Here is a 23,396-nt window from a genome sequence, read left to right on the forward strand (position 1 = left end):
CCCGTAGGGTGTTTCAAAAGGCAGGTGTGATGAGGGCCACAATATAAACAGCTTAGCATCTGTGGTCCTACACAGAACTGCTTTGTGAACTTCGTTCCCTGTCTGCTTCTGGCTTCCCATCAGATATAGACGCCTCTTTCAAATGTAGGAGGTCCACTGGGATAATTAAGCAAGATAAATACACTAGAGAAATTAAAGCATACAGTGTTACATTTCAAGTTTCAACCATTTTCCTGAGAAGTGGATACCTATATCAGATTCAACTGCTCAGCTGCTGTCCTCACAGTAACATCAGAATGCTCCTAGATTTACCCAGAGCACCCTGTGGTCCCAGGTGCACTGCACAGACCCACACAGGCGAGGATGAATTGCCCTGTCTGTAAATGCATGTTTAGATACATGCAGGTGACTACACAAGAGACATGGGAGAAAAGAAAAGTGTTTCTTCAGTGAGGACTGAAAAGCTTTGCTCTTAATTTAGAAGAAAATCAAAATTTTGTGTCACGGTCCCGTCTGGTAGTCTGACAAAGACTATAGAGCCCATCTCAAAATAGTGTTTTAATGGTTTTTTTTCCAGAATGTAACCAGTTTTATTATTATTTATATCCAATCAAAATGCCAAATGCCATTCAAGATACCATTATTCCTAAACCATGGAAACATATTTGAATTAATTATTGTTACTCTCTTTTTTGGTTCACTTTTTATTTTGAAATAGTTATAGATTCATAAGAAAGTTGCAAAGATAGTACAGAGAGATTCTGCGTACCCTTCATCCAGTTCCTCCCAATGGTTACATCTTCTATACCTGTAGTACAATATTAAACCCAGCAAACTGACATTGGAATGTGTGTGTATAGTTGTACATTTTATCACAAGTACAGATTAATGTAGCCACTGCAACCAACATACAGAACTATTCCATCATCATAAAGATCTGCCTCATGCTGCCTCTTTATAGTCACACCCACTCCCTGTCTCCCACCATCTCTAACTCTTGCCAACCACTATCTGTTTTCCTTCTCTATAATTTTGTCATTTTTAGAATGTTACCTAAATGGAATCATACAGCATGTGATCTTTTGAAAGTGGCTTTTTTTCACTCAACATGATGCCCTTGACATGCATCTAAGTTGTTGAGGGTATCATCACTCTGTTCCTTTTTACTGCTGAGTATTATTCCATAGTGTGGATATACCAGTTTGTTAAGCCATTAACCTACTGAAAGACATCTTGGTTATTTTCAGTTTTTGGCTATAACAAATAAAGTTTCTATGAACAACAATGTAGAGGTTTTTCTGTGGACATAAGTTCTCATTTCTCTGGGATAAATACCCAGGAGTGCAATTACTGAGTTATATGGTAAGTGTATGCTTAATTTTTTAAGAACCTGCCAAACTATTTTCAAGGCTGACTGTCATTTTACATTCACACTAGCAATGTATGAGAAATCTAGTTTTTCTGCATGCTCACCAGCATTTGGTATTATCAATATTTTTAATTTTAGCTATTCTAATAAGTGTGTAGTAATATCTCATCATGGTCTTAATCTGCACTTCCCTAATGTCTAGTGATATAGAACATCTTTTCATGTTTATAACCTCTTCAGTGAAACTTCTCTTCATGTCTTTTGCCCATTTTCTAATTGGACTGTTTGGTTCTTTTATGTCGAATTCTGAAAATCATTCTATATTCCAGGTATAAGTCCTCTGTCAGATAGTGTGGTTTATAAATATTTTCTACCAGTTTGTTGTTTATCTTTTTATCCTCTTAACAGAGTCTTTCATTGAACAAAAGTTTTTAATTTTGATAAAATCCAGTTTATTGATTTTGTTTTTTTATGGATCATACTCTCACTATTATGTATAAAAATTCTTTAGCAAGCCATATGTCCCAAAGATTTTCTCTTAGAATCTTCTAAAAGTTTTATAGTTTTATACTTTTCATTTAAATCTATAATCTTTTTGGAGTTAACTTTTACGTAAGATGAGGTTCATTTTCTTCCCTTTATGGAGATCTTAATTGTTCTAGCACCTTTTGTTGAAAAGGTTACCATTCCTCCATTAAATTGCTTTTGTACCTTTGTCAAAAAGTCAGTTGGCTGCACACATGTGGGTCTATTTTTGGATTCTCTATGCTGTTCCCTTGACCTATGTGCCTATCCCTCCATTAATATCACACAGTCTTGATTACTGCAGCTATAGAATAGCTATATAACAAGTCATGAACTCAGGTAGAGGGATTCCTCTCTCTTCTTTTTCAAAATTGTTTTAGCTATTCTAGTCCCTTTACTTTTCCACACACATTTTAAAATAATCTTGTCTATATCTACAAGAATTCCTGCTGGGATTTTGTGTTAAACCTGTATGTCAATTTGGGGAGAACAGACTTTTTTCTTGAGTCTTGCAATCCATGAACACAGTATGTCTCTCCACTTATTTAGATCTTCTTTTCTTTTTTTCATTAGCATGTGAGCTTTCAGATACACACACTAGACATGCTTTGTTATTATATCTAGATATTTCCAGTTTTTCAGCAATTTTAAGTGGTATTGTATTTAAAATTTTGGTTTCCACGTGTTCGTTGCTACTATATAGAAATACAATTGAGTTTTGTATGCTGATCTTATATCCTATGACCCTGCTGAACTCTCTTATTAGTTCTAAGAACTGTTTTGTAGATTCCTTGATATTTTTTCATGTAAACAGTCATGTTCCCTCCAAATAGGGAGAGTTTCTTTCTTTCTTTCTAATTTGTAATCTTATTTTTCCCTTTCTTTCCTTATTGTATTGGTTGGAACTTCCAGCACTAATGTTGAATAAGAATGGTGAGAGCAAACATCCTTGCCTTGCTCCTGATCTTAGAGGAAAAGTTTTCATTCTTTCACCATTAAGTATGGTGTTAGCAGTAGGTTTTCACAGACGTTCTTTATCAAATTGAGAAAGTTCCTGTATATTCCTAGTTTTCTGAGATTTTTAAATCATGAATAGGTATTGAATCTTATCAAATGCTTTTTTCTGCATAAATTGATATGATCATATTATTTTTATTCCTTGGCCTTTTAACGGGGTGGATTACATTGATTTTTTAAAAAATTCTTCCCTTATTACATTGATTTTTAAATACTGAATCAGCCTTGCGTTCTTGGAAAAAACCCCACTTGGCCGTGGAAAGATTTTCACATATTGTTGAATTCTATTTCCTAACATTTTAAGGAATATTAAAATATTCCTCATCTATATTCTGTACGTTTCTTTTTTGTACTGTCTTAGTCTGATTTTGGTATCATGGTATCAGAAGCTGAGTTGGAAAGTGAAATGTAAAGTGTTCCCCTGTCTTCTATTTTCTAGAAGAAACTGAACTGGTGCTAACTCTTCTTTAAATATTTGGTAGAATTCTCCAGTGAAACTTTCTGAGTCTGGAGATTTCCTTTGGGGGAGTTTTTAAATTATGAACTAAATTTCCTTAATAGCTGTAGAGCTATTCAAATTATTTACTTTATATTGGGTGAGTTGAGGAGTTTGTACTTTTTGAGAAATTGGTCCATTTCATCTAAGTTGCCAAATTGATGTGTGTAGAGTTGTTCACAGAATTCCTTACTATTCTTTTGATGTCTGCAGGGTCTGTAGTGATACTAGCATTTTCTGTCTTTTTTTCTTTGTCGGTCTTGCTAGAGGTTTGTCAGCTTTACTGATCTTTTCAAAGAATAACTGTTTCATTGATTTCCTCTTGAATGTAAATGATTTCTGATACTATCTTCACTATTTCCTTCCTTCAGCTTGCTTTCAGTTTTTGCTCTTCTTCTAGCTTCTTGAGGTGGGAGCTTGGGTTCTTGATTAGAGACATATTCTCTTTTCTAATGTAAGCATTTAGTGTTATTAGTTTCCCTTGCAGGTAGAATGGTGGTTACCAGAGGGTAGGGATAGGGGAGAAATTGGTCACAGTGTACAAACTTCCAGTTAGAAGATGAATACGTCCTGGGGATCTAATGCGCAGGGTGCTGATTACAGTGATAATACTGTGTTATGTACTGGAAAGTTGCTAAGAGAGTACATCTAAGTGTTCTTACCACAAAAAAAGAAATGGTAATTATGTGATGTGATTTTGAAATATATAAGTGTATCAAATCAACATGCTGTATACCTTAAACTTATACAATGTTCTATGTCAATTACATCTCAGTAGAGCTGGGGGAAAAGAATTCCCTCTTGGCAATGTTTTAGCTGCATTCCACAAACTCTGATATGCAATATTTGCATTTTCATTCACTCCAATATATTTTTAAATTTTCCTTGCGACCTCCTCTTTGACTCATGGGTTATTTAGCAAAATAATGTTTTTAAATGCATAAGACAAAATACATGGGATTATAAAGGAAAACAATTATGTTAAAATAGAGTTATCAAAGTGCTACAGAACTGTGATATAGTAATATGTGTGCTTTTTAAATTAACACATTAAATAACAAGGAACAACGATAGGTCTAATGATGACTGTAATTTTTAAGTAGTGATCAGTATAAATGATAATTCGCGATGTCTACAATTGTAATACAAAAATTTCTGTAATTTCTCTTGGTGACAAAGTTATAGGTATTACTATAAGTACTGTGATTATTGCCTATATTCATAATTAAAGGAAATTATAATTTTCAGTTAGAAGTTAGTAAAAATAATGATGTAATATTTTTGTTCAGTGGATCGCTTAAATTCTAGCTACAAACGCTTTTGGGGTGTGTGGGATACACGCTAAGAATCCCTGATTTAGAGGGTTTCACTCCGGTAACATGTTAACTTTTTTCTACTCCACCTTCTTTAGTTTGATTATTTACAGTCTAATTACCTAACCAATGAACAAATGGAAAACATTCCAGTCTGGGGTACAGATGATTCTCCACTTTCAACAAACACCAATCACTCTAAAAAAATAAATCCGTATTTTAATCTACCTGGATCCTGCTGTTTCCCCAGTCTGCTACAATGATGTTTCCATTTGAATCCACTGCTACACCCGTTGGAGCATTAAACTGCCCATTTCCTTCTCCATTTGAGCCAAACTTCAACATGAATTCTCCTTCCTGATTAAACACCTGTATGAAATATTTTAAGATTATTTTATTTTAAATTAAAATAGTTAAGCAAACATTATGGCTTTTAAAAATATCTGAGCAGGTTATTTAAGACATTCTTAAAAAAGAGGGGGGAAGTCTACAAGCTAGACCTCCATATCACTTGTGGTTCCCCAATCTACTGTCTAAATCTGATTTAGCATTTGTTAACCACTTCTTTTTCTAGCTTACATCTGGTTATATTACTATGTGAAAAGACTTTTGTTATAAATTATAAAATATATACAAACATAAGCTAATACGAGTAAGTAGAGCTGTAATTTCCAACATTATTTTTTCTGCATTTAAATAAACAGCTAATTTCAAGAACAGGCATTGTATTTCTAACAGGATGGATGATCACTTAAAGTTGAATCAGAAAAGTAAGAGCTTTTTGTTAAGCCAGATACTCAGAATTTACTACCATTTTACTAAGTCAACATAACAAGAAAGGGTGGTAGGCTGGACCACGCATTTATAATAAGGAAAATTCGTCGAGTGAGTGAGTGCGTGTGTGCGTGTATGTGTGTGTGATGGCAGCAGGTGAGGAATAAGAAAAGGGCTTTTTAAAATAGATTTTCTCAGAATATATTTTAGTTAGAATAGAGAGTTTATACGACCCTAAGGCTTTGATGAATAGAGCTCATGAGAGAGGGAGGCTGACAGAAGTTGGGGCTAAACAGAACTCTTAAGAACTCTCAAATTCTCTAATATCTGATATGGTCAAGCACTGGGCTGTTGTGGTTAATTAAATATTCTTATTAATAGAGTGTTACTGTATATGTATCATCTGCAGATTACTCAGATTACTAATTTTGAGAGAATTAAAATTTTAATATGTGTTTAATGATAAGACTATATAGTAAGCATGATTTTATCTCGATGATTCTGGTGATACTTTGAAGCGTCTTCGGGAATTATTTTAAGCTTCCATTATCATGCAACATGTGTAGAAGTACTCATTAATGAATCAGAAAGTGTTACATACAAGGCACCCATGAGGGTAAGGTTCCTAAAATATGGACCTGAGAGAGGTCACTATGTCTGAGCACAGATCTAATCTGAAGATGATCTCAGGACCTTTTAGAGATTCTCCTATTGCCATCTCTGTGGTTATAAAAGATTAAAATGATGCTATTTCTTTTAGTTTCTTTTTTTGTCTTTTTGTTTTTGGTTTTTGGGGTTTTTTCCACCGCACCACACAGCATGCAGGATCTTAGTTCCCTGACCAGGGATCGATCCCACATGCCCTGCAGCAGAAGCGTGGAGTCTTAACCACTGGACCACCAGGGAAGTCCCTCTTTTAGTTTCTTATGATGGGAAAGTGAGACACTTCCAACTCTAAAGCCTAAACTTTCTTTAAGGTAAAAAAAAGTCATGACCACTTCCTGAATTAATTACATACTTGCCAAGTAAGTAAGCTACCTCTTTGGTTCTTTGGAAGGGACAGAGACAGGAACCAGCTTTTCCTAAGACATCATTTAAAACCTTTCCTGACTCTTTTTATCTCCTTCACATAAACATTCTAGTTTTAAAGACCAAAAGGAGTGTTTGTATGCTGGCGAGGACACAACTGATTATTCTCTGATCTTCCCCTTATTAAGTTGTACGGGGAAGGGATAAATTAGGAGTTTGGAATTAATATATACACACTACTGTAAACAAAATAGACAATCGACAAGGACCTACTCTATAGCACAGGGAACTCTACTCAATATTCTGTAATAACCTAAGTGGGAAAACAATCTGAAAAAGAATAGATATATATATACATACATGTATAACCAAATCAGTTTGTTGTATACCTGAAAACTAACACAACGTTGTAAATCAACTGTACTCCAATACAAAATAAATATGAAAAAAGAAGTTGTACAAATAATTTTTTTGTTTGTTTGTGCTTATCTTTCTGAGTTAGTATGTTTTCCTTGGCGTAATTCAAACAGCTTACGTGCTTCTGCTCCATTTTGAAATAATGGAGAAGGCCAAATTTAGTCTTAACTGTTTTGCAATGAGAAAAAGGTATAAAGTGAAGGTAGCTAAAGAACTAACTAGCCCACTCATTAGCCCTGACCTATAGGTCTGGTTTTTACATTTACCAACAGAGAAGTGACTTGAATACTAGAACTCTTGTTAACTGCCCTGTGTTATATAGGAAACAAAAGCCCAACTATTCCATAAAAGCTATATGGCAACAACTGTCAAAGAAAAGAGAAAAAACAAAATGACTGGGTTTTTTCCCCTCTAAATAAGAGGAAAATTGAGTTTAAATAACTAAACTACCTCTACACTACTGAAAACTTAAAGTGTTTTCATAATCTTAATAATGATGTCACATATTTTCTATTTTTCCCATCTAAAAATGTCATTCCATTATTTATAAATTATTCAGATGAAAACATATTAAGAGGCAGAAGTATGAGCTGAAATCTTTTTTATAGCTTTGCTTTTTGGTAACAAATTTTTATAGCAAGTTTTTATAAGTCGGACGATAATCCTTTTCTGATTTCAAAATTCTGCTCACCTCAATACCACCTCCACTTGGAAGTCTTCCCTGACGATCTTAGCAATGGACATGTATTTTCTTCTGGATATCTATAGAACTTTATATGTACCTATTTTTTAAAAGTCATTCATTGTTCCTGGCTTGCATTCTGGTCACTCACATATGTTTTATTTCCTCCTCCAGCACCCGTCAGGGCTGGTAAACAGGAGCCCTCCCATATACCAACACTGGCTGGTTCAGAGAGCTGCCTGGGGCATGGGGACGGGGAAGGCTCAGAGGCCACAGGTGCGCTTAGTAGAAAAGAGCAACCTGATTAACGTCACTGTCTTCTGGTGCGGGTGGGCAGCACCTATGCCAGGCTTTGCTGGCCTTTGACACTGTTAAGATCTATATGCATTTTCGTCTCGTTGAATGCGCTACAGTTAAATGAAGGATTCCTCTATAAAGAGAGTGAAGGGCAGGAAGCGTAATAATAGCCAAGTTATCCTTTTATAGTTATGTTCATCACACAGGACTGTTACAGCCCCCTGGGAGGACCGTCACAAGCCCAGGCCCTGCTGCCTCTTTGCTCTCTGTTTCTCTCCTCCTCCAAAGATTTTCCCATTGTCCTCTTCCTTTTACCAAGGCTGGGCATTGAGGGAGGTGGGGGAGAGATGGGGATGGGGCCCCACCACTATGGTAGCAACTCTGGAGAGACTACATGGCAGGAAGCAGCCTTACGAATAAGCAGCAGCGGGCACCATTTCCCTTCATCCTGCCCCATCACCATGGCCCACTGTGCTCTCCTCTTTGCACAGGGACTTGACACCCATCTCAAAAGCTCAAGGCCTTTCCATTTACTCAGGTTAAAAGTACCTTCTTCCAGGAAGAGCTGGGGAGACGAAGCAGTGAAGAGAGAGTACCTTAGGGTGTTAAAATCCTATCCCCATCTAGCTATTCTAGCTGTCAACAATGGCAAATTGTTTTTAAAGTTTGGTTGCTCAATGATTGTCTCTAAGTGCAAACTTTAGTCATTGGCCTACCACCTGTGCTGTTTTCTTATCCTCCCTCACAATTGAAATGCCTCACTTTAAAAAATTTAAATGAATTTCCTTACAAGGAAAACTTTATATCACTTCTGTAAGTGCAAACCAGTATGACTTGATGTAAACAGAAGGTAACTCTAAAAATATATACACAGCTCTTAAAAGAAAAATGTCTGCCAGTGCACTGCCCAGGACCACCTGGCCTCCCCTTCAATGGAACACACATCACACTTTGAGAAACTTGGTCTAGAATGTTATTAAACATTTTCTCTTTTCGGTAAGTGAGACATTGGTTTTCAATCACTTTAGTTAATTTCCTGGTTTGCTCATAATAAAGGTCAAATCTCTCTTCTCTCCTCTACCTAGTAAGAAAGATGTACTACACTATTTGGGAGAGGGGGTAGGAGTTGTTTTCTCAGAAACACCAAGCGTGTGAAAGGATTCTAAGATGTATGAAATACACTACATGAATGCATGCCAGGGCTATTTCCCTCCCCACATCTGTTGCTGTAGCAGAGTCCTGATATCTAATTTTGTTTGAAAGGTCTTATAATGCAGAAAATTGAAAAAAGTGATCCATTTTAATTTACTGAATAGCCACGAAACGTTAAGCTTCAGAAAGTTCTGCCTCTCTAAGTTCAAGCAATTGCTGTTTTGAATTTCATTTTCAAGTTATCTCCATTTACACCAGTTTCAAATTAAGAAACTTAGTGCCACCATATTTTGTTCACTTTTCTGACTCGCCAAAGTCTGTATGTCCAAATTAAAACCCGCATCTTTAAGGAGAAACAAAAATCTACTCTTTTTGGCTACCTCCCCTAGGTCCTGTGTGTATATATGAGTGTTATGTTTTCTCCCAGACTGAGTCCTCAATAAAAGCAGTTAAAAGTTAACAACAATTGATGTGTTTATGGTACCTTGACAGAATGATTATGGAAATCTGTAACAATAATCTCATTATTGCTATTTACAGCTGCGAAATGGGGACCTGAAATAAAGATAGGAAAAAATATGTGATGACCATAACAACTAAAATGATTACAACAACACAGTAGTTACGAAACTTCATATATTAACTTAGTTATTTAAGAAAGAACAAAGAATCGTAAACTCAGTCCTTGAAAGGTCATTCAGCCTGACCTCTGGCTCCAGATAACATGAATTCGATAGCATTCTACACTTGTGACTGTCTACTCTGCCTTCTTCCAGATCAAGCTAAGAGTTCCAGCAGCCCTCATGAAGTGGAATGAGCAATAAGCAACAGGATTCATTCTCCGCACCACCATCTGAAAGTTACATCTGCCAGCTTCCCTGATAGTCACATAGGACCCTCAGCTCTCACCGAGGAGAGACATGGTAACTCTTAGCACCAATACGTAACATTTTTTTCAAGTAGAGCAGAAACCCACACTTTATAATTTTGGGTGACATTCAGAACCTGGCAGAACTGGAGACAAAGCATAAAGAAAGGTTATGCAAATTAACGCGAATTGCCAAAAGCATCCTTTCCAAAAGAAAATTAATCAACTGTTTTCAGCCTCTTCTTGCAGATGTAAAAACCGAAGTGATTGCAAAGTGGCACACCAGAAAAAGAAGGAAAAGAGACCGCCCTTCCTGTGCTTAGCAAATATTCTAAACTCCTGCTCTCTTATAATCACCTAGACAGGTGAAAAGTATTCTCATTCAGAAGCTCTTTAAATAAAGCTACAGCTAGGTGGAACCAGGAGGTTCTCTACGGTTCCTCAAACATTTTTATTTAAAAAATATTTTATTAAAGCTTATATTTTATTTAATGTTAATATTCGAAGGTTAGACTTCTGAGTTGTAAACTGCCACCAATAAAAGCCACACACGGGCTGCAGGTGAACTTACTGTGGGCGGAGTCATTGAGCAGCATCTAACCATGCTTTCGCTTAGATTCCATCCCCAGTATCTTTCCCAAAGCCAGCAAAAACTCTGGGGATGAGGCGTCTTCAACATGCTCCAACATCATGCAAATGTGAGCAGAAGAGGCATAAAAAAGGGGGTTTACATATTACCATCGAGTGTACCTGCAAACTGCCTGTCCCCATTTCCTCGGCTACCAAACCTGGTGACTATTTTCCCGTTTGGCTGGAAGATAAACACGCAGCACGCCTTGTTATCCACCACGATGATGTGCCCATTGCGGTCCACAGAAACTCCTTTGGGCCCCATCAACTTTCCTGATCCGATTTTTGTCTGTTAGAAACAAGTGCAGAAATGAAGTTGAAAGCACTACAGAACATGAAGACAGACACTGGTGTCAGCAAACATTTACTTGACTGTTCTAACAGAGGTGCACAGTGCCACAATGAGCGTCTGTCTTGGAAAATTGTCTTTGTCACATCCATTATCTGTTACCGATATTTATAGGAAATCATTTTTTTTAAGGAATCACTACCAAAAATGTTCTAGAATCTCCTTAATTAGGCCCACAGTTCCCTTGTAAAGAGGCAGTGTGGTATAGCAAGAGATCACCAGGTGAGGAGTAGGAAGACCGTCCCACACCTGTCACTTGCTTCGGACACACCTGATATAGCACAAATGGATTTAATTTCCTTAAGATTCAGATTCCTTATATATTAAAAATGTCAAAAAATGACTTCAGTCACTTCCATTGATATTTCTGGAATATGTATTAAGTAAAATAAAGTAGGTAAAGTGTTTAGTGTAGAGGATAGCACATGTTAAGCAGTCATTAAAGGGAAGAAGTCACTGTCATTATTATATGTCATAATATCGAAATTGCGAGGCATCTGTCATTGAACTTTACTACAATTAAGTTCCACACGGGTGGGAATCATGTCTGTTTTATCCAGCACTGTGTACTCAGAGCCTAGCACACTTCTTGGTGCCTAACAGGTACTCAACAAATATTTGTTCAATATATTAACTTCCAAAGTCTAGCATTGTTACAGGGTAATAGATTTCTATTAAACATATACCATATGCATTTAAAATCTTACTCATTTTTCTGACTAGACTATAGTATGTATATAAATGTCTGTTTGTTGCAAGACACATGTCTTTTACTTTTCTAGCTCCATTTTCTAGAGTATTTTATAAAGTAGTACTTTACGCATTCACCCATTTATTCATTAATTCTACAAACACTGATAGAGCACCCACTACATGGCACCTGGTAGACAAAGATGAGTTAGACACAGCGCCTACCCTCAACAACATCTCAGCTGCACTGTCTACCGTGCCGTTTTTAAAGTGACTGGTGTCAAATGTTCAATTTGGTAGATCTGCGAGAATTCAATAGGCCATCTCAGAAGCCATGTGGAACAACGACCTGATGAGACAGGTCAAGGAAGGAGAAGGAGCACCCAAGGCGAGGGAGCGGTGGGCAAGAGGGACTGAGAGGTAACAGGGACGGCAAGAACCGCAGTCCTCCCCGGCACCAGGATGGAAAAGGTCAGGGCGAAGCAGATCTCTCTATGCTTTTATGAAGGACCTTCAGATATGTTACTGAACAAAGCAAGGTACAGAACAGTGAGTAGTCTGAGCCCATCTGTATTAAATACGTGTTTGTATGTATACATATTCCTGGAAGAGAAAGTAAGAAACCAAATAGTGTTTATATCTCCCAAAGTGGTATTAGTGACGGTAGGAAAAACTCTTATTTTATACTCTTCTGTAGGCTTATTTGAAAAATCTATTTGCATGTGTTACTTTTTAACTTAAAATTTTAAACTCCAAAAAAATTACATTCTCAAAGGTTCTGTTTTAGTCCCCTTATTTTCCCTCTCTCTGTTAATGCTGTCTGATAGGAATGTAATGTAAGCTACATATGTAACTTAAAGTTTGCTAGTAGCCACATCAAAAAAAAGAAAAAGAAACAGGGAAAATTCATCTTAGTTATGTATTTATTTAACCCAATATAACCAAAAGTTACCATTTCAATATGTAGTCAATATAAAAATTATTAATGAACTATTTTACATTCTTTTTGGCGGACTAAGTCTGTGAAATCCAGTGTGTATTTTACACTCATGGCACATCTCAATTCAGACCAGCCCCCTTTCAAGAACTCAGTATCCACATGTAGCTTGTGGCTACCATATTGGACAGCACAACTCTACACACTTCTAAAATCTCATTTATGCTATGGCATCAACTTTCACCTCCATGTGTAAGATTCTCAAATCCATATCTTTAGTCATGGCCTATTTTACAGGTTATCACCTCAAACTCAACCAATGTCAAACCAAAAAACCAAAAAAAAGATAAAAAAGAAACCCTAAACTAGCACCTCCTGATTTCCTAATTACTTATATGACACCACAGTTAGTCCAGTCGACCAGGATCAAAATTTCAGAGCAAAATTCATCCTTTCTTTCACCAGTTTGAACCTCAGTTTCCTCATCTATAAAATGGCAGCTATGCTATTTACCTCCTGGGTCGTGCAGATTCTGAAGGATAAAGGAGATTGTCAAGCACAATCTCCTTCTCTCCCACCCTATCCAGCTGACATTATACTTGACTGGCAGGATTATCTTCTTTCCCCCAAACACATGAAGATATGTGCAGAGAGAGTATGGAGAGAGGGATGGGGACCTTTCCACAGTGGAGGTTCAGACTTTGTAGGATCTTGTAAGTTTATAAATGACTGAGATTCAGATTTGTTCTCTTTAGAATAAAGAGGTACATTTACTTAGGAAGGAAACACTGGCATTTTTGCAAGGGAATCTGTTGGTTAATTTAATTCTGATTTTGCAATCTAGCTCAAAGATCAGAGACTATAACATAATAGCTTGCAAAAAAAATTATATACTTTCTTTCATGTCAGAATGGAAGATATGTCAGTAGAGATCAAAAGGAAGAGAGGAAACTCTTGAGTATTAACAAGAATATTATCACTACCTAATATTATGAACAGTGTTTGTTACTTAGAATGACTCAGCCATATAATACCAAGTGGATGATAACTATGTAGCATAAAAACAGAAAATAAGGGGCCAGTGCCATTCTATTATATAATGAGAACTAGTGCACGTCTAAAAGAAGAAACTTAAATGTTGAACCAAAACCTCTTTTCCTTCCATTTCCTTTCATCACTCCCCCTTTAGCTGCACTAGATTCTACCAAGTGAAATAAGACAATGTGTCCTGACAATGTGTCCGCCATCTTAAACAGAACAATAAGCAAGGATATTTTAGACCCTGGCTTTGGAAAAGTTAAATTAAAGTATTTAACTCAACAAATAGGTCCTTAAATTGAAGAGGGAAGAGATGACATATTTTAGTGGCCAGGGGTCTCTGTATCTGTTCTGGGGTCACAAAAGTTTCCTAGATGGAGGGAAGATGGAAAGGAAAAAATTCGAGGCAGAGAGGAATGAAAATCAGGGCTAAGAAGTTGGTGAGTAAAAGAAAGAAAAGGAGATAAGAAATTATATCCCTAGAACTACTAGGAATAAATACAGAGAATCCACATTTGTGTTAAAAGTTTGTCTTTCTGAGCACCTGTTTAATTTTACTGAATTCCACCAAAGAAGAAAATAAGTCTCTCTCTGTTTATGGTCATAGCCATCAGACTTGGAGGAAATCCCATTAAACTACACAAGTGTTTTCACTTGCTATCCTTTTACCCTTTGGGTTTTGATCAGTATCTATTAAAAAAAGGGAATATGATGAAACTACACCATATCCATTCCCCCAATCCTCTAGGGGGCATGAGTGTTCTTTCGTGTTTATTCCAATTGTTACCAACAGTATTCCAACTATCAGAATCCAGTTCTTCCAAGAAGAAAGTCTATTACATTTAGAACACTGAACCACTGAATGAAAAATGCTTAATTTAGGAAACCCTTCTCTCTTAAATATAAAACCTTTGTTTCAATTTAATATATTAGATAAAAAATATTTCAATAAAGTAGATATAAAACTGTTTCAATAACTATTTTAGTGTTAGTTTCTAAATTTGAAAAGACAGGTCATAGTTTTGCTAGGGTATGAAACCAGAACAAATGAGTTGTCTCCAAACTAAAAGGGTATTTTCAAGAGGTCGCTTAACAGTGTTCATTCTATTGATGTTAAAGCTGTCATATTTGGGTATGTCTTACCACAAATACAATTATGAAAACAGAAAAGAAGGGGAGGAAGTTAGAAATGCAGAAAGGCAAAAGAACTTTCTGTGTATATGGCCATCATACAGAGTCATCAAATCTCTAGTGGAACAAAACAAATCAATGACAATTGAAGATTCTTGTGCAATATGGTAGAATTAGAGATGACAGCTTTTATTCTCCTAGATTGAAAACATGCTGCCCCATGCAAAACAGAGGCTCCAACCTCAGGGTATAATTACATAAGTAACTTCTTTTAATAAAAATGATGAGGTGACTGTGGTGATCCAATGACTTTAAAAAGGAAAATATAAATTCCTCCAATAAGAGACTAATGAGTGAACTTCGTGTATCTTCTGGATTCCAGAATCGATTATGAAGAGTGTCATCTCTGTTAAGTATGGACAAAGAAGGAGTGACCACCAGGAGGTGGTATGAGGTCATGAAGCCAAAATCACAGCTGATCAAACAGATGTCATGTTTTGGGCAGGGTCATTAGAGGCACTGGAAAAGAACTCTTCTTCGATGCCTATTTCATACAAGGCACATATACGATCCAGAAATAAAATCTCATGTAACCCTTACCCAAATCCTGTAAGACAGATTTTTTAAATCCAAACTTGAAATATGAGGCTATCGAGGCTCAAGGAAGTCACATAATTTGCCAAAGGCCAAACAGTTAATAAACCGTAGAGCTGGGATTCCAATGGTTTGATCTGAGTTAAAGCTCATGTTGTCAACAGAAAGAGAAGCCTGGATGGGGGAATGTGGAAGGCATAGTGAACATGGCCTTCAAAACACCTGTGACAAAGTGTTTCATAATCTTCTTGTGAACAAATGTAGAAAATGGGCTGGATGACAATATTCTTTGATGACACCTTAGAAGAGAGATTTCTGTTGTCATCAAAGGGCTCTCTACTCTTCAGTGACTGACTGGATGAAGAAACAGAGGATGATGCTGGGAGTAACAGCAAGTGCGGCAAATGATGGGATCCCTCCAAGTGTAGCTCACTCACATTTTCTCCATGAAGCTGGCCCCCGTTTTCTTTACCCTCCAATTCCTATATCATATACTATAACACTACGGTTCTAGATTGTACCAAATAATTTATGATTGCTTAAAGGCTGACATGAATTGTTTTCTGTTATCTCTTGTGTATTTGTCTTTTTTCCTCAAAAGGCTTCTACAGTTTTAAAAGGTAGGGACCATTTCTTATTAATTCTGTTTCTCCCATATCATCTATCACAGAAAGTACTGATAGATAGGAACTGAGAAAGTAGAAGGAACTTCATAAATGACAACTTGTAGGCTAATTTGGGAAATATAAATTGCCTCTTAATAACCTTTTCTAAAGGTTGTTGTTTTTCATTGAATTGAGGTAAACCTGATGGTATTAAAAAAAAAAAAAAAGCATTATCCATGACAGTTTCCACAGAACTGAAACAAATAATCCAAAACTTTATATGGAAACATAAAAGACCCAGAATTGCCAAAGCAATCCTGAGGAAAAAAAACAAAGCAGGATGCATAACTCTCCCAGACTTCAGACAATACTACAAAGCTACAGTAATCAAGACAGTGTGGTATTGGTACAAAAACAGATATACGGATCAATGGAACAGAATAGAGAGCCCAGAAATAAACCCACACACCTACAGTCAATTAATCTTCAACAAAGGAGGCAAGAGTATAAAATGGGAAAAAGTCTCTTCAGCAAGTGGTGCTGGGAAAGTTGGACAGTCACATGTAAGTCAATGAAGTTAAACACACCCTCACACCATACACAAAAATAAACTCAAAATGGCTTAAAGACTTAAATGTAAGACATGACACCATAAAACTCCTAGAAGAGAGCACAGGCAAAACATTCTCTGACATAAATCGTACCAATGTTTTCTTAGGCCAGTCTCCCAAGGCAATAGAAATAAAAACAGAAATAAACAAATGGGACCTAATCAAACTTACAAGCTGTTTGCACAGCAAAGGAAACTATAAAAAAAAAAAAAAAACCCACAAAAAAACCAAAAAGACAACCTACAGAATAGGAGAAAATATCAATATTTGCAAATGATGTGACTGACAAGGGCTTAATCTCCAAAATATACAAACAACTCATACAACTCAACAACAAAAAAACAAACAACCCAATCAAAAAATGCACAGAAGAACTTAATAGACATTTCTCCAAAGAAGACATACACATGGCCAGTAGGCACATGAAAAGACGCTAAACATCACTAATTATTAGAGAAATGCAAATCAAAACTGCAATGAGGTACCACCTCACACTGGTCAGAACGGCCATCATTAAAAAGTCTACAAATAACAAATGCTGGAGAGGGTGTGGAGAAAAAGGAACCCTCCTACACTGTTGGTGGGAATGTAAATTGGTGCAGCCACTATGGAAACAGTATGGAGGTTCCTCAGAAAACTAAAAATAGAACTACCATATGATCCTGCAATCCCACTCCTGGGCATATACCCGGACAAAACTATAATTCAAAAAGATACATGCACCCCTATGTTCATACCAGCACTACTCACAATAGCCAAGACATGGAAACAAACTAAATGTCCATCGACAGATGAATGGATAAAGAAGATGTGGTACATACATACAATAAAATACCACTCAGCCATTAAAAAGAACAAAATAATGCCATCTGCAGCAACATGGACGTAACTAGAGATTATCATACTAAGTGAAGTAATTCAGAAAGAGAAAGACAAATACCATATATCACTTATATATGGAATCTGAAATATGGCACAAATGAACCTATCTATGAAACAGAAACAGACTCACAGACATAGAGAACAGACTTGCGGTTGCCAAGAAGGAGTGGGGGAGGGAGAGGGATGTACTGGGAGTTCGGAGTTAGTAGATGCAAACTATTACATTTAGAATGGATAAACAACAAGGTCTTACTGTATAGCACAGGGAACTATATCTAATCCCCTGGGATAAACTATAATGGAAAAGAATATTTTAAAAAATGTATAAAAGAAAGCAACTGAGCAAACTAATTGCTTTATAAAATGAAGCCACATTTAGGTTATACATGAGTAGATTTATGACAATGTCATTGTGACCCTCACTTCATTAAACTTAGATGTAATGAAGTCAAGATGTCTTTACATAGGAAAAACTGAATATTTTATTGGATCTGAGATCCAAAGAAAAAGACAATTTCATCTTGTATTTCCTGTCCCTTCTCTCAACTGGCCAGTTGTAGTTAATCTTACCTTAAACTTCCCATCTGATGAGAAGATGCTAACCCATTTATTATCATAATCTGCAATGATTATGTCCCCACTGGGATGCACAGCTACTCCCGTGGGCCGCTGCAGCTGCCCGGGAGAGCGTCCTCGTATGCCAAAACGACTTTTGAACTGTCCATCATTGGAAAATATCTGGAAAACAAATTACATTCATTGGAATGTGAACTAGCATAGAAATGAGTGGGAAAGACAGGCAAGAACATCTGTCATAAGTACTACAGGTCAGAACATGCAAACTCTATTTGAAGAAAAGCCTATATACACATCATAAGCTTCCCTTTCTTTCCTTGCATCTTAAGTCTTAAGTAGGAAACTATGCAGGTCTATCTATTTATCAGTGTAAGTGGTTAAAGGTATACAATTAGGGGCCATACCTGCACGCACTGGTTGTTACTGTCTGCAATTAATATCTTCCCATTTGTAGATGCTGCTACCCCTTGAAGATTTGTAAATTCCCCTTTATTTCTTCCTTTGGTTCCTAAAAATAAACGATAAAACCACAGAAAATTAAACAATAGAGAGTTAGATTTCTCAGTTTCGGCAAGAGAATATTCAGTCTTCTATAGATAGCCTGAGAATGTAATGTTTTTTTAAATTACACTTAAAAAAAAAGAGGAACCCCTCCCCTGACTTAATCCATATTCTACTAAACTTTTCTTCCAGACCAATTCTGTAAAGTCTTTGCAAAATCACCTTTTGGGGGGCAAATACCAATCTTCTCTTATTAAACTATAGTTGCATATTAACATGATTAAAATATATTTAGATTTCACAAAGACACAATTATAAAAACTCATGTTACAATTGAGGACAGTTTCTGGGAGCGGGCCTTATTTGGGAGCTGTGCCAAAATCCCACCCTCTCACTCAGCAGCTCTTAGACACCTGGACACTTGACTTCCAGCATTTTTAACAAACCGTAAGGTCAGAGATGTTATAAAACTAGCGGACTGATTTTCATACACTGGAGTGATTTATTTTCAAAGACTCGGTATCTCATAAGCTGTGTATCTTTCCTGTAAAAGATATCCTGACCATGTTTTCTAGATTAAATAATTAAGAAAGGCAAAAGAAAATTAATTAATCCAAGTCATACTCTCATCCTTCTAGAGTTTCTTATGGAAGAGATGAAGCAGGAGAAAAAATAAAGCTACAGTGACTAAGTCACTAAGGTGACTACAGTTAACAGATGTTTGTTTTTGTTTCAAATGAAGTGTTTATAACCTATTTTAATAAGACCATGCAAATATTAACAGAAGGAACTTTGCTCAGAAATGACCAGGAAGGAGGTTTAAATTTTCATAGTTGGAGAGAGCGCTATGCCTCAGTTTTATCATTTCATTCATATTCAAAATAGCAACTTGATATTTGCTTTTAGACATCAATGCAGGGCCTCAGGAAAGAGTAGAAAAGATATGCTGCCGATGGCCAATGTCAAGCCCGTGCTTAGACTGCTTAGGAACAGGTAGGCTCTTCTGAAACTGGTTTTTGCATTTAGGAAGTAAAACTGCGATGTAATTAAACTCAGAACAAAATCAACAACAGAACTGCTGGGTGGACCATCTTATCACCTTGTTCTCACCAGACCCACAGGGTAGTTGCTTTATTGAGATACTGGACCCTAACAAGATGACTCACCGCCTCTATCTCTTCCTAACATGAAATAAAACTCTGAGATCCAGATCCTCAAAAGAATGTCTTCTAGGTTGCAGGACAAATGATTCTACTTTATTTCAGATGTTTCAGCAGAGATGATCTTTATACCTGATCTGCACAGAATCCCTATAGTATTCAAGTCCATGGGATCAGCTAACACTCTAAAAATGGTGTGTTGGCATCTGTTGGTGGGTGGCAGGGAATGGGGTGGTTGGCCCCTGAAGGAGGTATGTGCCCACTTTGTATTAGCTTTTGGTCATTCCTTCTGATGTCTGAGTAACACCTGGTTAACAGGTACAGCAAAACCGAAGGACCAGGAAAAGAAACAATTCTTCTAAAATGCTCAGTTTATAAATACTTTTTAAAAGGTAGTGGGGGCAAGGCCAGGGTCTCTCAAGAATAAAAACTTAATTCATCAAAAACGTTGATAAAGGGCTTCCTTGGTGGCGCAGCGGTTAAGAACCCACCTGCCAATGCAGGGCACATGGGTTCGAGCCCTGGTCCGGGAAGATCCCACATGCCGCGGAGTAACTAAGCCCGTGTGCCACAGCTGCTGAGCCTGTGCTCTAGAGCCCGCGAGCCACAACTACTGAAGCGCGTGCGCCTAGAGCCCGTGCTCAGCAACAAGAGAAGCCACCACAGTGAGAAGCCCACGTACCGCAACGAAGAGTAGCCCCTGCTCACCGCAACTTGAAAAAGCCTGCGCGCAGCAACAAAGACCCAACACAGCCAAAAAAAAAGGTTGATAAATAGAAGCATGGAAATTATTAGCAGGATGAAGAACTGAGGACCAAATAAAGAAACATAATAAAAAAGAGTCCTACCAGTGAGACTGGAGAAGAATTGACCGTAAAGAAAAACCCAGGCTGTTCTAGATCCTGCTTTTGTAAAATTGGAAGTGCACCCATGGCTCAGAGAACATACAGGCAGGGGAAAGAAATACTGAAAACGGGGAGGGGAGTAAGAAGCATCTGCACAGAGTACATGAACATTGGTTTGCTGTCCTTAAACCTGCCTGCTGCCCTCTTCTATTTAAACTTTGGTCCATCCTGCTAAGGACAAAGCCTATTCTATTCAGAGAAGGCTCTGCAGGCAGCAGCAGTTGAGTTTTGAAATGAAAGGAAAAATGGAGACACGTGCTTTAGTAGAAGTTCAGGGGTGCCTTAGTCAAAGAGATTTAATTGTCCTTTGGAAAAAATAGAGGTGATGCTGAAGGAAGGAAAATATATGAGCAAAAAATACTAGCACTTTTTTTTTCTCTGCAGAAATAAACACACATTTTTGAGTGTCAGTATAAATGGGAAAGAATTGTACTCGGGGGTATAATTTTAAAACTTGGGAAGACATTTAGTTGGACTCTGTATCAGTACCCTTTGGACCAAGGAGAAGGAAGATTCTGCCCAGTTTGAAATGAATGTGAGGATGCTCAGTACCTGCCATGAGAGCAACACATCTACATTGCAGAGGACCACACTGCTGGCGGGAGGTTCTCCAACCCCCTCCAAGCTCCAGGCCGATGTGTTGGCCCCCCTGTTATTCTTGGTCTCAAGTTAACTAGAGCTTGAGTCTGCTGCCCCACATGTAAATAAAAAATCACAGGGTTGGAGGCACATCTGTTAGTCCCAGATTGCTTACATACTTTTGAAAGAGCTAGATGCAACAGGCATTGCCATTTAAATTTTATATTTGTTTTAAAAAATCTTTCTCTTTAAGCCACAGGGTTCGGTTTCCAAATAGCTGGGGTTGGCATTTTCGTAACAACACTTGATTCTTATGAGCATCTTTTGTCCTGTCAGAGTTATTGATCATCATTTTTCTTTTTTTTTACAAAAAACTTTATTTGTGTTTTTTTAAGTACAGCAGGAACATAGTGTTACTCCTAAGGATTAAAGGAAATCTACCAGCATACTCTTGAGGGACAATTAATGCTGACTATTTTTACTAGCAGTTAAACTAGAAAAATCTTAATGTTGAGTAATAATGCAGAACTACAGCATAGTATCATTATGCTGAAATGCCCAAAGTCCAAGTGTTTGTAAAGTGTCTTGGGACCAAAATAAAAGTGTCTTGCGACCAAAATAAAATAAACAGAAATTCCAGAAGTTAGAAATAATTTGGGGTCATGCGTCCCTCTTCAAAATATTTAGTAAATACTATTTAGTCTATAGAAAATTTCCCCACCCTCCACAAAGTATTCTAAATAATGAAAACTAGTTCTTTCATAACAAATATAAATGTAACATAAAACATATACAGTAGTTATAAAATCTTTTCCTGTCTACTCTGATGTAAAAGATTTCACTTGATGGTTAGATTTTGGCTAGTAAAATGAGTAATGTGAGTTTTAAAAGTAATTATAAACAATTTGACAACAATTCCATAAGATAATTATACTTGTTTTCCCCAGACATCCCAGATTTTAAACTAGCCTATGAAGCACAGAATGAATTTTCAAACCAACAGCTTCTCATCTATGCTCCTGCCCTTGCCTCCAGGAAGATGACAGAAGCAAGGTCCCTGGATTGAAATAGGGGATCAATAACTGTAAATTTCTCTCACCCCCACTCCAACTTAGTAAGAAAATTAATGCTAAATGAAACTAGATACTTAGAATGGGATAATGCAAGAGGATGAAATTGAGCCAAACATAGGGTCTAACACAGGATCTTTAACCAAGTACGTGTTTAACGTGTTTGCTGATCTTTAACCAAGTACGTGTTTAACGTATGTTTGCTGAATGAATGGGTCCCTAAATGAATTATTAATGACTGAGTAAATTACAACCCACATTACATCATGGGAAAAGGAAGTGTTCAGTAATATTTACAGCACTTTCATATACATTCTCTTGTGCACTCACTATAACAACTCCAAGAGTTAGCAGGATAAATATTATCATTCCATTTTATAGATGAGAAATTGAAGCTAGGCATATCACAAAGGTAGGAAAGAGACAGAGCAAAGAATAAACCTGGTTCTCCCGACCCTTTATATATTTTTTAAATACACACATTGTTTCTAATTGGACATTAGGATATCAGGTTTCTGAGGTGAGGATAATTACCCCTTTGGGTTCACATGGATCATGCTTTCTCCATTAAATCTTTCAGAAAACTCCATTTTAACTGGTTCACTGTCTCCCTCACTAAACTATGAGCTCCCTGGGGGATGAGGCAACATCTGTCCTGTTCTCTGTTGCATCCTACAACACAGCGCAGTGCCTGACACTCAGTAAATAACAGTGGCATCTTTTTACATTTGAAATGCAAGAGGAGTTTCCAAGGATGAGATTCTCAAGGGGTGGGGACAGGGTTCTTATAATGACCTCAGATGCCAAATTAGCATGCTCTCCCTTCCTTTTAGGGAGGGAAGGTGATGGTTTGCAAAGATGAGGCAGGGAAGAGGGGCATAAAATATCATACCTTCCTGTAAAGCCTCTGAACTCATGCTAAGTGATTTTACACATCCATTTGATATGACAAGAGAGCACACTGATCTAGAGTACAAATGAACAGTTCATTCAACACATCCCAAGGATTCATTAAGGTATGGTGGATGAATTGCATAATTTGAAACAATTCATCCGTAATTCTTTCACTCCTTCCCACCTCTTCAGGCTTCCCCTTTGTTCAGTGATTTTTTTTAGTAGCTGACAAAACCAGCTCATGGCTTCTAGTCAGCAAACTCTGACAGTGCAGGGAAAAATAATCCCCGTGTTTCAAGGAATCA

General features: G+C 37.1%; 1 protein-coding gene across 11 annotated transcripts in view; it reads right to left on the reverse strand.

Moving 5' to 3' along the window:
- Positions 1-23,396, reverse strand: part of TRIM2 (tripartite motif containing 2) — a 223,434-nt gene that overhangs the window by 96,613 nt on the left and 103,425 nt on the right. For 8 of the 11 annotated variants that reach the window (XM_061192508.1, XM_061192512.1, XM_061192507.1 and 5 more), the window contains 2 exons: positions 18,387-18,490; positions 17,977-18,144 (listed from right to left, as the gene is read on the reverse strand). In XM_061192508.1, the coding sequence (XP_061048491.1) occupies positions 17,977-18,144; positions 18,387-18,490 (272 nt within the window). Of the gene's footprint in view, positions 1-4,948; positions 5,090-9,555; positions 9,627-10,689; positions 10,859-17,976; positions 18,145-18,386; positions 18,491-23,396 lie in introns of those variants that run through there. The other 3 variants (XM_061192511.1, XM_061192516.1, XM_061192514.1) reach the window with 3 other exon arrangements.

Source organism: Eubalaena glacialis, chromosome 5, assembly GCF_028564815.1.
Source record: "Eubalaena glacialis isolate mEubGla1 chromosome 5, mEubGla1.1.hap2.+ XY, whole genome shotgun sequence".
NCBI classification, from domain to species: Eukaryota; Metazoa; Chordata; class Mammalia; order Artiodactyla; family Balaenidae; genus Eubalaena; species Eubalaena glacialis.